Source organism: Saccostrea echinata, unplaced genomic scaffold (assembly GCF_033153115.1).
Source record: "Saccostrea echinata isolate AGI-Se365-2 ecotype Australia unplaced genomic scaffold, CSIRO_AGI_Sech_v1 ptg000022l, whole genome shotgun sequence".
Lineage (NCBI taxonomy): Eukaryota > Metazoa > Mollusca > Bivalvia > Ostreida > Ostreidae > Saccostrea > Saccostrea echinata.
Genome location: NW_026889771.1, coordinates 1,736,340 through 1,754,912, shown reverse-complemented (window position 1 = coordinate 1,754,912; position 18,573 = coordinate 1,736,340). Strand labels below are relative to the sequence as shown.

Genomic DNA, 18,573 nt, shown 5'->3' with positions numbered 1-18,573 from the left:
GCTTTAGTGGGACCACAATAAGGGAATTTATTTTACACAAAATTATACAAACTTTCAGGAGAACAAAAGACTACAATTTGTACACCTGACATGGTGCCTCAATATACTGTCAATACATGTACTAGAAAGATTTGGCTTGTGTGCTTGAGCTTTGAGAACATCCTTTTATGTATTGTAGTCTTGCCCTATATAAGGACATTTCTTGTTTTTAGGTCACCTGAGTCACTCAGGTGACCTATTGCTATCTGTTTTCGTCCGTCGTGCGTCGTGTGTTAACATTTGAACATTTTCAGCTTCTTCTCTGAAACCGCTGAACCAATTTCAGCCAATTTTTGCATATGGCATCTATGTGTGAAGGGGAACAAAATTTGTGAATTTCATGGTCCTTGCCCCCCTGGGGCCTGAGGGGTGGGGCTAAAACCATCAAAATTTATGCAATCTTTAAAAATCTTCTTCTTTACTCCTGGACATCAAGCAGTCAAACTGTTGACATGATTGTAATAAGCATTGAGCCCTCTACCAAAATTGTGAAATTCATGGCCCCAGGGTCAGGGATTCTGGTGCTAGGGCGGGGCTATATAGATCATATAGTGAAAGTGCATTATTTCTTTGAAAATCTTCTTCTCTACTCCTGGGTATTATTGAAACAAATTGAATACATAGTTATGATAAGCAAGGGTGACTCTACCAAAATTTTGAAATTCATGGCCCCAGGGTCAGGGGTTCTGGTGCTAGGGTGGGGCTATATAGATCGTATAGTGAAAGTGCATTATTTCTTTGAAAATCTTCTTCTGTACTCCTGGGTATTATTTAAACAAATTAGATACAGAGTTATGATCAGCAAGGGTGACTCTACCAAAATTGTGAAATTCATGGCCCAAGGGTCAGGGGTTCTGGTGCTGGGGGGGGGGGGGGGGGTATATAGATCATATAGTGAATGTGCATTATTTCTTTAAAAATCTTCTTCTCTACTCCTTGGTCTTATTGAAACAAATTAAATACATAGTTATGATAAGCAAGAGTGACTCTACCAAAATTGTGAAATTCATAGCCCCAGGGTAAGGGGTTCTGGTGCTGGGGGGGGGGGGGGGCTATATAGATCATATAGTGAAAGTGCATTATTTCTTTGAAAATCTTCTTCTCTACTCCTGGGTATTATTTAAACAAATTAAATACATAGTTATGATAAGCAAGAGTAACTCTACCAAAATTGTGAATTTCATGGCCCCTGGGTCAGGGGTTCTGATGTTAGGGCAGGGCTCTATTTATTATATAGTGAAAATGCATTAATGCTTTAAAAATCTTCTTCTCTGCTTCTGGGTATTATTTAAACAAACTAAGTACATTGTTATGATAAGCAAGGACACCTCTTCCAAAATTGTGAAATTCATGGCCCCAGGGACAGGGTTCTTGTGCTAGGGTGGGGCTATGTAGCTCCTACAGTGAAGGTGAATTATTTCTTTGAAAATCTTCTTCTCTGCCCCTGGGTAGGATTTAAACAAACTAAGTACATTGTTATGATATGCAAGGATGCTTCTTCTAAAATTGATAATTTCATGGCCCCAGGGTCAAGGGTTCTGGTCAAAAGGGGGGGGGGCTCTATTGATTATATAGTGAAAAATCAAAATTTCTTTGAAAATATTCTTTTCTGCTTCTGGTTAAAAAGCAAAGAAGCTAAGTATATAGTTATGATGAGCAAGAGTGTTTCTTCCAGAGTAGTGAATTGCATGACCCCTGGGTCAGATGTGCTGGTATAAGGGTGGGGCTGTTGATAATGTAGTGAAAATGCATTAATTCTATTAAATAATCCTTTCTGCTCCTTAATGTTAAGCAGTTAAACAATGTGATTACTTATGATGAGCAAACTTGAAACTTCTGGTCCCAGGGTGAGAGGCTCTGGTATTTCTCGGTGGTGAAGGGGGGGGGCTCTATTGATAATATAGTGAATCTCTAGTGAAAATGCATTATTTCTTTAAAAATCTTCTCTGCACTTGGGCATATCAGAGGCAAAAAGTGTAAAAGTTGTAATAAGGAAGGGTATTTTTACCAGATTTTTGAACATCTGGACCATTTGGTCAAGTGTTCTGGTCCTAGCCAGGGCTCAATTAATTTGCATTCTACTGAGAGGAGTTATTCCCCTTTGCCGTTTACTTTTGGTAATTAATCATTGTAAATAATGTACTTGAAAAATTAATAAAATAAGAGAATTATGCAAGAATTTTTATTGTATAATACAAAAAGTTTTTTCATAGTTTTAATGATCATGTGGACTTGTAAGTAATAGATAAATAAAAATGAGACAAAAATAACTTGTCTTATTAAATGTTCATCAAAGACAAAGAGAGGCCAATGTAAGAGATTACAACAAGGAATTAAAATAGTACAAAAGCACTGATAGTTTGTTAATATATTGTATGGTGATAGTGATAAATGGGGACTAGATTAGAACCTAATTTATGAACTGTTAATAAATAGTAGACTAATTATTTTGTTGATCCTGATCACCCTATTTTTCTTGCTTTTGGGCAACAAAGCTTCACCTTTCATTTCATTTTAATACTCTATGGATCCTCTAAATTGTTGTATTGTACTCAGGTGACCGTTAAGGCCCTTGGGCCTCTTGTTATGTACAGCACTGTTTGTATGGTGAGGGCAGTACTCTTGTATGTCAGTGTTCCATCCTATTCATAATGTAATGGAAGCAATAAAGGAGAGGTAAACAAATGAAGTGAGACCTAGATCTTATGTATGAATTTTTATATTTAAATGATTAAAACTTGAAACCTATACAATATCTAGCTTTTAAAGTCTTTTAAGCCATTTTTATTTTACCTTGTATAATCTCAATGTCAAACATGAGTAATACTATGAAGAAACGTTTTTTAATGGTGCATATTTATAAAGCTTACACAAGGCTGAACAATGGGTTAGATAAACTAACGCCCCCCCCCCCCCCCAATTCATTCAAAGATTTTGTTGACCTTTACCAGAAAATACTTTACCTAGTGACACTCTGTGTTCAGGTGTTAGACACTGAACTAAGATCACTAAAAAGATCCTTGACCTTGATTTAAAAATAAGAACAGAAATCACTCCAGCTACTTTTTTTTAAGAATACTTGCTGGGTAAAGTACAGTGTATACTAGTATATGGATAAGATTAAACCAATGAGGCAGAAAATAATTCTGTACTTTATAACGAAGTAAATTTACCTTGTATATCAAAAACAGTTCATCTCCTCAAATAAACAAGATAAATTTTCATTGAAAGGATTTATTATACACTGTGATGAACCAGCATCATCACTTGCATACAATCATCACATTGTTTAAATAAATAAATTTCATCAAAATCATAAGGTCTGTACCTTCTAAATTCTATATGAAAATCTCTGTAAAGGTCAGTCAAAACCGGTATGAAGAATTGTGTTACAAATGGCTTATATTGTTCCATGAAGTAAATATGATGAGCTCTGCCATTTATATGTCCTTAGGCTTCAATATCAGTTGCACCAACATATATTAGCTTCCATTTTCTTGAGTCAGAAATGAACTCTTTACAGTATGACTGGATAAAATTCTTGTCTAAAAATTTTTGAGTGTTAAATCAAAAACTCGAAATTAAGCTGCTTCTGTTAAATATCAACTTTTCAGTGCAGTTTCCTTCACTGTATGCCATGCTGGGACAGACCTTCTTCCCAGCTGCCAAAGACCATGAAAAAGAAGAAAATTCCTTTAAGTAGGTTAATATTTCAATGATGGGAGAAATTGATGTTTGTAGTCAAGTGAAACACAATCCAATGTACCCAAGTAATTTATAGCAGCAAATGCTTTTTATCTAAAAGCCTGCATGTTCCACCTTGCAGGGTAGATGGCTCAAACAATAGAGCACCTTTAATATTTAAAACATTAAATGTATCAAGAAAATTTTGACAGTTACATTTAACAAGCCAACACAACATATATCAGTTGACATCAAACGGACATTATAAATGTACAGACTTAAAACAAAGGGTAGGAAATTAATTCATTTGTAGTCAAAGGAAAAAAATATTTGTTTGAACAAAAGTTTAAGATAAACCATCTTCAAATGAGTAATGTCTGGTCATGAGAGGCCAGAGCAGATATTTTTTTTTTACACGGAGGAACATATAGTAAAACACGCTTATAACAAAGTACCAGGGACAGACAATTTTGTTTCATTATATGCATAATCTGGTTAAGTTTATAATATGCTTTTTATGTCACAGGGAATGAAAATCACTTCGTTGTAAGCATCATTTCATTAAAAGTGTGCTCCTTATAAGAGTGTTTTACTGTACATGGATTTTGAATAACATAATTCAAAATACAATATTTTCCCACAGATTTGACAAATAAGACAACATTTTTACTTCTTTCAAAATTTGATCAGTCAAAACTAGGACTAGCAAATAGGGAATATGTAGATATTTCACAGCCATGAGAAAAATATCGATGAAACCTTAAAATTATTTACTGAGCTATTGTCACAATTAAAGCTATTAAAATCTCTAAACACAGCACTGAAGGTAAATTAAGATGGATTTCATATCACAATGAATATGGTAATACTCGCATCATGAACACAATGCCACAGTTCTCAACTCATTCTCCTTTACCATAATTAAGTCAGAAAAACCAAACTTAAACACAATTACCAAAGTAAAAAATAATGTTAATTCAAAGTATTCACAATATGTCTCCAATGACCATTTGATACATGATATGTGTACTGTAATATATGGTGCTGTGATATTTCATAAAAACTTGCTGCTGAATTAGTGTAGGAAAAGCTTAAGAACACAACCCCAGAAGTTATTAATTCTATAATCACATGAATCCACAAGGTTTTAAGACTGAAAACAAGCAAATATTTTTTTTTTTAAATCTAATGTAGTTCTATCAATGGCACAGACATTAGTCTATTAAAAACAGCTCTACATTAAAGATGTTATTACGATAAACTAATTAAATTAATTTAAAGCATATGAATCACAATTCCAAAACATCAATTGTCAATTAATTTTAAAAAACAAAAAAATGGACAACAGCCCCTTCCATACAAGTTTAAAAATGCACACCATACATATTTTGTTCACAACTGGCATCAGATGAAGTAAATTTACACTACTGATCTAATACTATCAAATGATGAATCAGTGGTAAATGTTAATTAAATCTAGCAAATTCATTAAATGTAAAAATGACATATTTCCCATACTTCACCCTGATTGGCTGAGACAAAGTCCTCTCCTGGATATAATCACTGATTCAAAAGTAAAATATCGTACTAAATAGGACATTTGAAACAGGTAATTATGGAAAATTATGTTCAGCCACATTCCCTAGTAAAATAAAAGTTTTTAGTATTTCAAGACTGTCACTTGGTAAGCAATGTGGTCTATAATGACAGTATGTTCTTCCTTCTTAATTTTATCCCAACTTAACAAATAATTCCAAATAGCTTTAAATTTGCTCAATGCCCTTATATATTTTATGACCTTTTGCCCTTTATTAATGCATCTTTGTTTTAAAATTCACCCCCTTCAGGATTAGGGTGAATGGATCAAAAATCATGGACTGCTGACATTTTTCGTGTGAGCAACAAATACTAGAAACTTGTGTGTGATCACCAGAACTTAAATATTCTACTTTACTATTATTCACAGAGCTTGAGATCATATAAATAACAAATGATGTACATGTATCAATATTAAGTTAATTCATAACAATCAATAAAATATTTGCAAAAAATAACACAGGTATTAAATCATCTTATAATCAACTTATAACAAGAAAATTTTCTAGGAATGCTTGACTATATCTGTTAAAAATATAATAACTTTTATAAAGATGAAATGGTGAAAAAAGCAAAGCTTTTTAAGTAAAAATTTGCTATATAAAATGATGATATGTTTTCGTATGACAGTATTACAAAATGACGGGGGAATGTTGACAGAAATTTATCACAACACATTACCACAACTTTTGTACACGTATAAACCCAGGACAACATATCTCTAAAACTGTTCATTAAATTCCTGCACACCCTTTGTTAGTCGGCCACTCTTTGCGTCAGAAATTGCACCCCAAAGGTCAAATACAAAATCGTCCGTGAAACCAAAGTCTTTAAGTTCCGAGTTGTCCACTGCCATAGCGAAATCACTTGGATTATCCTTCTTGCTTCCTAACTCCCATATTGTTTGAGCTGTGGGCAAAAAATAATTAACATCATTCATAAAATTCACAGATTGTAAGTTAAGAATAAAGCTTTAAAAGCTTTTATTTATTATAAATAATACCTTATAGTGGGTTTCTTTAGCGGTTGTAAAATTTGGTGTTTTGCTTGTTCAAAGGCATGCCAAAAATTTTCGCACAACTTTTTTTGGCAGACAAGGAGTTTTGTGATTTTGCAAAAATGATAAAACTAACTTTTAGATGAGTTTCAGTACATTAAATATATTTGTTTGAATACCAATTTACGCAAGAGTTTGAGCAAATACCAGTGCCAGTTGAAAGATATAACATTTAACAGCAGACTGATCAAAGGTATTTAAGTTATTTTTTTTGTATTTAGTACCTATAAGCAAGAGTGCAAATTTGGCGATTAAAATTCTAACCGCTAAAATAAGCTAAAGTTAGCACCCCCCTAAAAATTCCCGCTATACAGTAATCTAGCGATAAATAAATTAAATGCTACAAGGGGTTTCTTACCAGTTATATTATAAAACCCCAACCCACCCCCACAATCAATGCATGTCTTTATTTGGCCAAACTTTGCTGACACCTTTTAAAGATTGATTTATTTCATTAACATACCAGTTAAAAGTTGGTTTTCAAGAACACAAAACATGACTAAAATCTGGTATTTTTAAATAAGAATTTGAATGTTTACTAATGTCACTCTGATGTTTATAAAATAACCCACAGGTAAATTTGAATTGTTTGTGAAATTTGAAACCTGCCGTCTGTCATGCTGGGGGTGTTTAAATCTGCTGTTGTTAAGGAGCAGTGAAACTTACAGGTAAAACCTGAGGCTGTAAAACTGCCATATACATGATATCATTGAAGAAAAGAGAAAAAAAATTAACTTCTAGAAATATCTAGAAAACATCACTCCTAGCTAACCATATCACTCAATAATAATATTTCTGTTCAGTAATTACTGGGTAATATTATAAGCATGATTTAGAGGCCATGTGTGTAGGTTTTGCCTACCTGACACATCTCTGTTTGTATAGTGTAGACTTACCTAATTCTGTATCATTGATTCCCATGAATGATTCCAACAAACCATTTACTTTGTCAACTGCCACATTCACTACATCATCAGGCTGAAAATACACACACATTATCAACATGTTACAATTTCTGAGCACCTTAAATTCCTTCAATTTTAATTTTTTTCTTCTTCATCAAATTACAAAATATTTTAAAGCATATGCATCAAATAAGAACTCTTTTTTGTCTAATGTTGTCTGGTGGAAAACCAGTGACTGATAAAAATGTTCTCACAGTAGCTTATACATGTATTTAAATGTAAGGGGGGGGGGGGGTTAAATTCATTTCACATTTCAACTACAGAAATTGGACAAAGGTCCATGCATAGATTTATGAAAAAGGTGAACGTTAATTATATATGGAGCAGAAGAACTGCAGTGTCCTGTAGACCAAAACCTTTAATATTCATAAATATTACCCGTCATACACTTAAGGCTACATAAAATTGAAATTATGCTTCACAGGCCTGCACGCATCCGTTTTGAGGTAGCCACATTCCAAATTTTATCGTATTTTTGATAAAATAAAAAGTTGGTAATGCGGAAACCAATCTGGAAAAAGAGTTCTGTCCTCATTTTCTTGTACAGGGTTCGACACTCGTTAAAATTTGGTCTCGCCATTTGGGCAACCTTGGTACTGATTTCAGGTTGCCCGAATGAATTCCAGGTTGCCCGAACAAAATATCAAAAGAAACAAAAATGTGCAATTGTTTAAAATTTGTTAAGATAACAGAAGTTGTGCTATTATAAAATATAAACCAGACATTTTTGGAATATCAAAGCTGTCTTCCAGTATTTTATCAAACAAAGAAGACAAGCAACAAATATTAATAAGCAAAATCAGAATGCTAATCTAAGGCTTTAAAAAATTATGTTTGCTTCATGTATAATATTCCCAATAAATCAAGGGTTGGTAGGATGGGATTTTATTTATTTATTTATTTAATTTTTGCTAATATACAATCTCACCTCACATATTGACACAAAATAAAGTTTCTAGTTTAAAACATTCATTTTCACTTACCAAAAAGGCCTAAATAAATGGGGTCAAACAACCCTGGACTGAATTAACCAGGTGTGATGTTTACAGTGGACACCCAACATGGCTTTTTAGCAGCAGAAAACGAACATCAGAAAGTTGTGGGGGAAATGCTAGATGTTACAATAATGATCATTACTCTTTATATTTATGGTGATTGTTGACTAGGTTTACATATTTTATATCTCAAATAAAACTTAATTTAACACTTTTGGTAAAAATTACATCAGCTGATTGATCAAACACAGATTTGGCAGAAAGAAAAATCCAGCGGCTGCTAATTGAATGGGGCGGTCGGGTTACAGCTAGGAAACAATGTTTTCAAGGCCTTTTAAAGTTTATTTTAAAATATTAAACATCATTATTGAATATTCCCAACTCGTCCCAGATTGTCATTTGGGCGAGCCAGACTGAAAATCAGGTCGTCTAATATCAATCGGGTGAAAATGACGAGGTGACGAGCGTGAATGTCGAACCCTGCTTGTAGTTAAATAGTAGTAGTAATATCACTTCCGGTAGCTATTTTCAAAGAGAACTTGGCTACTTTGTTTAAAAATACACTTGAAGATAATGCCTACGATGTTCACACGTTGATTAGCAATGGATAATGCAAACCTATTGATCAGACATGGAAAGTATATCATGAACAAAGAATTTTTATCTTAATTGTATAGAAAATTAGGGTATTAAAAAATACCTCCCTCATCTACTTCGTCACCAATAAAATGATTAAAAAAAAAAAAAAGCCTCCCACCTGCATCTGTTTTGGAGAAAATTGGCCTGAGAACCAGAGAATTAAATTTATGTAGCCTCATATTATTATAGTTTGAATTAAAGACTTGTTGAATTTCCATTATGGACTGGATGTCACCCAATACAAGTTCTAATTGGCCCTTGTCTTGTAGTAACAGACAGGACAGATTACACAAACAAGCTTGTATTATATGTTTGTTATCTCAAGCTTGTGTCCATAATCAAAGATAAACTGTCACAATAAACTAAAGGTCAGGAGCTACCTATCACTGATTGTACAACTCAAGACTATGACCATGATGGCATATTATACAATCTGTCCACTGAATATCTGAAGCATTTTACTGCCTCCCCAGAATAAATCATATCTCTTAAACTTATATCCCTGACACTAAAAACTCTGATGTACTCCCAAAAAAGTGACTGGATTCCATATAAAGCTGTCCAGCAAGCAGCTAAGATGTCCCTTGATTTGTCTGTGTCCAGATTTTTTTTTCTGCTGGGGAGTTTGTCAAAGGTCAACCAAAACCTACGTTTTTATCTTGGTCGATTAGTTTAACCAGAATACCTTAGGTATGAATAAACAGTGTTATCAGTCTAGCAATGTATCACTCTCGTATCTGATGAGAACAACACTGAGGAGACATTTCCTCCATGATGAAACAGATCAATGTCAGGTACTCTATACACAGTGTAGTCATACATTACAGGAGACTTGTTTAATTAGCCTTAATTATCTCATTAACATCAGCCTTCATTTCCTGCACTTCACATCTTTGGTTAAAATAAACTTGGTGAAATTTTTGCTTATCAACTTAATGTACTGGTATAAATAATGCTTCATTGCTTAATATAGTAAGAGACATTTGGGAACTGTACAGGTGTCATTTTACAGAAACACATGGAAATTACCTGTGATATCATAAACCATACCAAAATTTTATGTACACATACATGTAACTTTTTTTTTTAACTTCTGCTTTAGGCCAAACAAAAAAATATGTGTGGTTCCGGTTACACTTCCAAAAAAATCAGGGTAGGTAGGTAGGGATTTTTTTTTCTTTTTCTTTTCTTTTTTTTTTTTTTTAACAAAATGATTTTCTTCATTTTTTCTAAATAATACCTATCACTGCTTTGCAAATGACATTTAGATGTGGTGTGATAATATACTAGTCAATATTGGTAGGGGACACCTACATGCTAGCTTGCTTTGGATTTAACACTATTAAACACTTGCACTATGTTTTGCAAGGAGGCCGTCATTGCTGAAACTAAAACTTAAACTGGAGCCATTGATGGAAATTGGGGGAAATTCTGGAAAAAATATGAAAATTGCCAAAAAAAAGTTTAGGGTCGGGGGTATAAAATAGGGAAGGTCGGGTAACCGGAACCACACATATTTTTTTATTTGGCCTTATTATAAACGACATCAAAATATTCAAATAAGAAATATTACTTCTCTGAGTTAAACAAAGATAAGAATATTCAATATCTACATGAATGAATGTGACAACAATTTTAGATGAATGCATTTTATGTCACTGCTAAACTGTATCAATTTTACCAGTAAACCATTATAGATCTTTATTACTTTATGCATTGATATGGCCAATGAAGTTCAATGCTGAATGGTGACAAAAGTAAAGTACATGTACCATGTACATATGGTAAATTATAAATTTATATGTACAAAGTTAACCCTTTCTGTAATACTCACAATTTCCACTGTGGCAGGCCCTGATGATCTAAGTCGTAATGTCTGCTTGCCTGATCCTAAATTTCCACTTCCCTTTTTCCCACTGGATTTCTCAACAAAAGCTACGAATATAAAAAGGTAAATGTGACCAAAGTATTTCTAACCCTACCTTGAAGTACTTACTGTAAACATAATTTATCTAAAACAATAAAAACTTGTCACAGAATCACAACATTACAGGGACTAACTGGGGCAGAAACAAGCAAGTCCACTGTAGGTTGAATTTTTGGTGACATCTGTACATGAAAAACAACACAAACAACTTAGTGGCTTACAACAGAAGGTTCCCATTTGCAGTTATTGTTTTAATTGTTTTTTATCTACCACTTTTTTTTCTCTCAGTAAGATATAATTGGTAGATGGAATAAAGCTTAATAAGTATATAATATTTGACACTAATATTTTCTTAAGTGCGAAAAACTTGAACCAGCTGTAAAAAAAAAAATCTTTCAGTTGGAACATCTTTATAAACAGCTTAAAAATGTTTGATTTGAAGTGCTTATCAAAAGATGATTAAACAGATCTTCTTTTTTTTTTTAAATATTTTTTAAACTGCTCTATGAAGGTAATCATATTTAAAATGAAAAGAGAACCGGATCAAAATCACAATATAAAACACATGTTTTACCCATACTTGCTGCATGATCAGATGATAAAACAAACTGCATCATATTTTTTGCTAAAATTGTATTGTCAAATGCTTTGCCTTTTTTTTTAAATAAAAACTCAGCTAGGATATTGTCAAATAATAAATATGCTTTAGAAACAAAGAATCATATTCACTTTAAACACTGATCACCAAAAATCCAACCACATGACGTCATTTACCCCCCAAAAAATCAAATTGGAAGAATTTTCAATAATAAAGGTTGTTTTCAAAGTTAAAAGATGCTGATCTACAAACGGCAAACCAAACTTTTAAAAACAAAACAAAACAAAACAAAACAAAACAAATATATTCTAAAGTACAAATAAAAAGTTTATAGTGCTTAAATACACATGAACTTCATACTGAGATCAAAATGCACTTACAGAATCCTGACTTCATGGGCTCCACGACACGAATGAGAAATGTTGTTCCTTTAGGAATCTCCTTCAACATCTTAGCCACCTCAAAATGCCTGCAGCCCACTAAACTTTTGCCATCAATTTTTTCTATATGATCACCAACTGAAATCAGTTCTTGCTTGTCCATAATACTGTCCTCTTTTATTCGTTTGATAAACGCGTACCCAGCACCATTGTCTGTTATGGTCAGTCCTAATGCATCTTGGGACTTTGTCACCTCCATTTCTTTGGGGCGACCTTTGATATGGGCAAATATAAAATCCTCCAAACCAATTTGCCCACCCAACAATCTGGACATATCCACTTTGTGTGTATTCAATGTACAAAAGAGTATCTGAAATTATAACAGAGTTTTAATTACTGTGCATCATAGGACTCTATTAATTAAGCCAAAGTTTAGTATTTAGTATTTTAACATTATATTACTGTTCTAGATACTCTATAAGTATTACATTTACACACATTACATTAGTTTAGTGTTACAGGAACTAAATTCTGTCACCTTGCATTGCCAAAGCACTAACACAATCTGGATACCTCATAAAATACAGAAAAGTTAAATGAGAAACCAATGTACAGTTTTATTTTCCTGATTTAGAAGGTATTATGATAGAAGTTGTTATCATTAGTAAAAATGGCACATTAAATATGGTAGATATTTGAATGACATTTGTTTAAGTATTGTATATATATAATATCTGTTAATGCCTCTGTACAATGTGTTAGGATTGATCAAATTCACTGTATTAATTTACTTGTGCTAACAGAAAGACTGAAAATAGCATAATCTGTATCCATAATTAATCAACACTGAATTAAGCCTAATTAATTCAACACATATGAAGTACTGATCATTGACCCATACAATCTGTGACAGTATCTGCAAACTGTCATCTGAGAAATCATAGATTTATCAAACTGAGAAGTGAAATTTGAGAAAAATCTCAACCATCTCATCCTAGTTTTTACATAATAACAGTGTATATTGGATGATATAATCAAAATTAAAAACGAGTTAATATATGTACATGTAGCTGTGGCTGTGTATAGTCATGACATATACAATTATATAAATATGTACAGTATGCAAAAGCATATATAAATAAGGTGGGGTCATACAGAGGCTAGCCAGGAACTCCATATTTATACCTGTCCTTTTATTGTCAATCAGTCCAAAGCATCAGCTTTCATTTTTTCATATTACCTATAAATCCAGTGTTCACTCAATAGGCAATGTCTACTATCACCATAGATACCCAATGTGATGTTTCTCCTACTGTGCTTTTATTTATTGATTTCATATCAGTTTTAAATATTCTTATTTGAAATGTAGTACCATATTATTGACTGTATGTTGTCATGACTAACATCTTCATTAACTATACAGAGTAAAACCTGACTGAAATTATTTTGACCAAGTAGAAGATTATCAAAGAAGAATATCTACATTGTAGAACATATTTATGAGGAGATAGATTTGCTGATCATTGAACATAGTCCCTCCTTATATGTCCTTTTACTATACATCTCTTTATACTGTACATCTCTTTATACTGTACATCTCTTTTTACTATACATCTCTTTAAAAAAAAAATATATTTTTCTCCTCCCTTATCTCAGTTTTCCTCTCGTTGAATGATTTCTACCTTTTCATGTTCTTTTTTTGATTTTATCCTGAACCCACGTACCTTTACTAAGGAATCCCATGACTCACATTTTTTAGTTCAAGTGTACAATCGGATTCTATTTTGTTGCATAACATTTGTTGATGTTAGTAATGAAATGGGAAACATTATTTCCTAATCAAAATCACTACACATGTGATAATGCAATTGGTAACATCTATTGTCTAAAGTAAAACTTCTAGTGGAAAATAAAGTGTACATGTAATAGCGATCTTCAAATTTTTAAATGTGATGTTGAAAGTACTACGCTTTTATAATTGTGTACATGCATTTAATCATCAGTACAAGGTTAATTCTCTGTAAAAGTGTAGCATATAACCCATGTGGCATACATTAGTTTACTAATGCTACCTTAATTCAAATTGGGATGAGAGTTATCAGGACCTCAACACTATAGCAGGATCCATTTCATAACTTTATTGCTCATAAGGCTATATACATTTATCCAGGGCCATTTTTTAACCCTTATGGTAAAATCAGCAATCCTGAGCTGACTCCACTACGATCTTTACAAACCTCAGATGTGACTGGTGGAGGAATATGCATCAAATGATACATTTCTCCGACGGAACTGCCTTTTAATTCAATTCATATTTTACACTGCATAAAGTTTTCCAAAAAAGTTTCCTATCTTGTCTGATTCTTCCTTGTATATTGGTTTTTCAAAGGAATAATATTTGGAAGAATTTCGGATTGGGTCAAATGATTGTATTTGCAAATTGGTAGCACACTGTTCATGAGAGGTATGAGCCATCCGAGGAGCTCTGAGTGCTTATGGTAAAGAGGGGATTCAAAGACTCATACCACCCACCCAACTTCAATCACCCCAAAAAGAATGAAAATTGAATGATAATATCAGTCAAGGATGATTTCTAGATATTCAGTTTTAAAAAACAGTGACCTGTGACTTCAGTATTCAAACCAATAACCAACTGTCAGGCAAAGCATGGAGCTATACACATTACTTACAAGTTCAAATAATGGTCTAGCTTTTAGTTCTATGTACCACGACATTTAAAATAAACATTAAATATTTAACACATGAACCTAGTATAACTTTAAACGTAATTAAAATGTATGTGTTCCATTTTTTGAATAACAAATAGAGAGTAACTAATACAAAAACAAATGAAAGTAAATAATACATCATCTCACTTACTTCTGAAACAGGTAAATCATAGCAATCGGCTATTTTCTGGTATAGTTCTTTCACGTTGGTGAACCCAGAGATAATACCCGTTGGGCTCCCATGAGCCTGCTGACAGTGGAATACTAGTTTAGGACGGGGCGGCTGAGGAGGAGGCTCATTCTTCTGTACCGCTGGTTGTTGTTGCGTTGTACCATTAGTGTCAGGTGTGTTGTTCCCCTCCGCTGGGCGGGGTCCGTCATTTCCCGTAGAATTTTGTGAATACTCCACGAGATTGTCTTTACTTTTATTCTTTTTTCCGAATATTTTATGCATCCTTTCTAAAATAAAAGTCCAGATATCTCAATAAAACCTTTCCGATCGCCACAAAATCACATAGATTCAGGTAACCCTTGGAATGATACACCTTAGCGAGAAAGCGGAAGTTAGGTAAATGGAGGAAAAAATGTGGATTCCGATATCCGGTTAAAATTTTTCGAGATTTTTTACTAAATATTAGAAATACATTATCTGTCAAATAATTTGGTTATTTTATTATTTCTTTAGTGTTATTAGTTTCATTGACATGGAATACACAATGAAAATTTCAATTGATCGGTGCAATATTTTCGGATTTGAAATAGCTCTCCCATAAGGTCCTCATTTACACCTACAAATTACCTATCCCTTTGATTGGCCCAAGTTAATCTGGCTTCGTTTAATGAAAAAAGGCTGTAAAATACTTAAAGTAAACAAATCTGGTAAAAAAAAATTCAAATTTGGTTCAAAGGATACAGCCAAAATTTGGCATGCTTGTTTGCAAATTATATTATATTTGTTTGTTAATTTCATTTCATTTCATTAATTTAATTTAATTTAATTTAATTTAATTTAATTTTATTTTATTTTATTTTATTTTATTTTATTTTATTTTATTTTATTTTATTTTATTTTATTTAATTTTATTTAATTTTATTTAATTTTATTTAATTTAATTTAATTTTATTTTATTTTATTTTATTATATTTTATTTTATTTTATTTTTTTAATTTAATTTTATTTTATTTAAGTGCTAAGAAAAGAACTTATATGGACCATGATGAGAGTGGGTCATAGAAATCATAGGCACTCCCCAGCTTAATTGTTAAGAAATATATATCTACTATGTTTATAGTATAGTAGATATATATATATTTTAACAATTAAGCTGGGGAGTGCCTATGATAGAAATCTTTTACTGACTGTGCCACATTTTTTTTATGTTAATATATCTAAGCAAACAAACGAAAAAATATTATTGAAGAGGAGGCAGGGCATAATTGGTTTTCTATTGTATAGAATAAAACTGGCAAAATTACGAGTTCTGGACTGCCCGGGTGCCAGTTTCTGGAAAGAAGGGTGCGGAGACAGAACTATAGGCCCGGGATAAGGACCATTCTTGAAGTCAATTTATTACAAAGAAAATGAATAAAATCTAGCAACATTCCTTAAACAAACAAACAATCGCAGGTGCACGAGGACAAGACCCCCCCCCCCCCCGACCCACGGGCCGTTTTAACTTTTCCAGTTCCTCATAATTAAACTATCTTTCAATGTCATATTTGTGATATAATCCAAATTCGAAAAATAAACTTAAAAATATATAAATAATTTCTACCCACTCTGTTTTAGGTAATTTTTCGAAACGATGTTATGGATTATATCACAGATATGACACTGAAAGATAATTTATGAGAAAAAAAGTCGAAACGATATATTTTATTTTATGGAGAAATAAATGCAAAATTAATAACGAGTGTTTTAAAAGGGTGCGTTTGCATACTTTTACTGGATTCCTAAACTTCATGAAAATCCTTACAAAGATACATATAGCGGGTTCCAGTAAATGTTCTATACCAAGCCTCTTTCTTTACTCCTCACCAAAATATTACTGTAATGAGAGGAGTACTGTACATCAGTATATTCGAGAAGTGGTGTAAATCACCTGTGGATACTTATAAACTCCAAGGAACTTTAAGAAAATTTGAAATCACAAAATTTTACTAAAATCAATAACATCAAAACGTACGATTTTTTAACACTTTATACAACCATTCCCCAAGATAAATTGAAGTCCAGACTTTTTAACATCATAGACAGCTGGTTTTTCAATAAAAATGGAACTCGTATATATACTTACCCTGTTACTGGTCATTTGCAAGCCAAAATTATGTTGTTAGAAAACATTCTGATTGTACACACAAGTACTCTGAAGTTGATATTAAAAAGATGCTTGAGTTTCTGATTGACAATATCTATGTAGTTTTTGGAGATCAGGTCTTCCAACAATCTGTTAACATTTCCATAAGTGCCAATTGCGCTCTGTTATTAGCTGACCTATTTTTGTATTCACATGAAGCAGAATTTATTGAAAAACTTCCACACAAGAAGAAGAAAACACTTGCTGTGGCCTTCAACTCGACATTTCGACATATCGACGACGTATTATCAATTAACAATAGTTACTTCCATTCATATGTCGACTCGATATGTCCCAAAGAGCTTGAAATAAAATATACCACAAAGTCTGACATATCTGTTTCATATTTAGATATTTTACTAGAAAAAGACGTTTATGGTAACCTAACAACAAAGCTTTATGATAAACATGATGACTTCAACTTTTCATTCGTCAACTTTCCTTACTTATGTAGCAATATACCCTTGTCGCCTGCATATGGGTTTATGTCTCTCAGTTGATTCGATACGCAAAAGCATGCTCTACGTATGAACAATTTCTAAATGAGGCAAGCTATTGGCAAACAAGTTGATGAAACAAGGATATCAATAGTCTTGTTTGAAGTAATCATTTCGCAAGTTTTGTGTCGATACAAAGACCTTTTCAGCACATGCAACCTATCATTCAGTCAAATGCTGACTGACTTTTTTCATACTAATTGTTAGGCCATTACTGTCTACGGATTTTTCCTTTTTTTCTATCACGACAAGGAGCACACGGCGGTGTGACCGGTCTGCAGGGTATGCTCACTCCTCCATGGCACCTGATCCCACCTCTAAATTTTGAGGTCCGTATTTGCTCTGCTCCAAATTTGTGTCGTTTCATTGGACTTTCGAGATTGAATACTGTTCGTTATCTTCATATTTCATTGCACCCAACGCACCCCTATAGCCTTGCCCCCCCCCCCCCCAATACATGTATCAGCCAAAACTTTAACATTATTAAACTCTCTGGAACAGCCTGGGTTTATGAAGTGAAAAAGAGAAAAAGACTTTATAAGCATTTAATAATTTCATAGAAGTCCCATTCTGCGTTCTTGTTTCTTAAATTTGTCAGTCACTCAAGATCACAGGTTCCTGCTTAACATGAATAAATATGCATAATTTTGCGTTATAACGCGAAAGTTTCGCGTTTATTCGCGAAACTTTCGAGTTATAACGCGAACAAATATTTTTTTTTTAACCCAGAAAAATGAGCTTCGTATTTCCGTATACCCTAACAGTTTCGAGTTTAACATTTATCGCGCGAAATCTTTTTCCGGTTATGACTGAGTAACGATTCAACAAAGTACTGGAACTGTAAGGAACTTTGCAGGCTTTATTTTGTTATTATTAAGCTCCATTTCTTAGAAAATGCATGGAAACCACGCAGAACAACCAAACTCTCAAATTATAATAACATAATTTCCGATTTATTTCAGCGAGATTCGTGGAGACTAAAAAATGGTACTGAACATCTCAGTACAAAATTTTTAGTCTCGACGAATCTCTATGAGATTGACAGGGTTGGGGTCAATTACTTTGAAATGTAATTAAATACTTTCAAATACATTGAAAATTTTGTCAATT

General features: G+C 32.9%; 1 protein-coding gene across 1 annotated transcript; it reads right to left on the bottom strand.

The window, feature by feature from the left end:
- Positions 1-3,257: 3,257 nt before the first annotated feature.
- On the bottom strand, positions 3,258-15,171 carry LOC133190202 (PDZ domain-containing protein GIPC1-like). The gene is made up of 5 exons (XM_061325697.1): positions 14,761-15,171; positions 11,881-12,250; positions 10,810-10,910; positions 7,273-7,354; positions 3,258-6,228 (listed from the first exon to the last, which is right to left on the bottom strand). Exons 1-5 carry the CDS (start codon positions 15,061-15,063, stop codon positions 6,041-6,043), a joined length of 1,044 nt encoding a protein of 347 aa, XP_061181681.1. The 5' UTR covers positions 15,064-15,171; the 3' UTR covers positions 3,258-6,040.
- Positions 15,172-18,573: the final 3,402 nt, after the last annotated feature.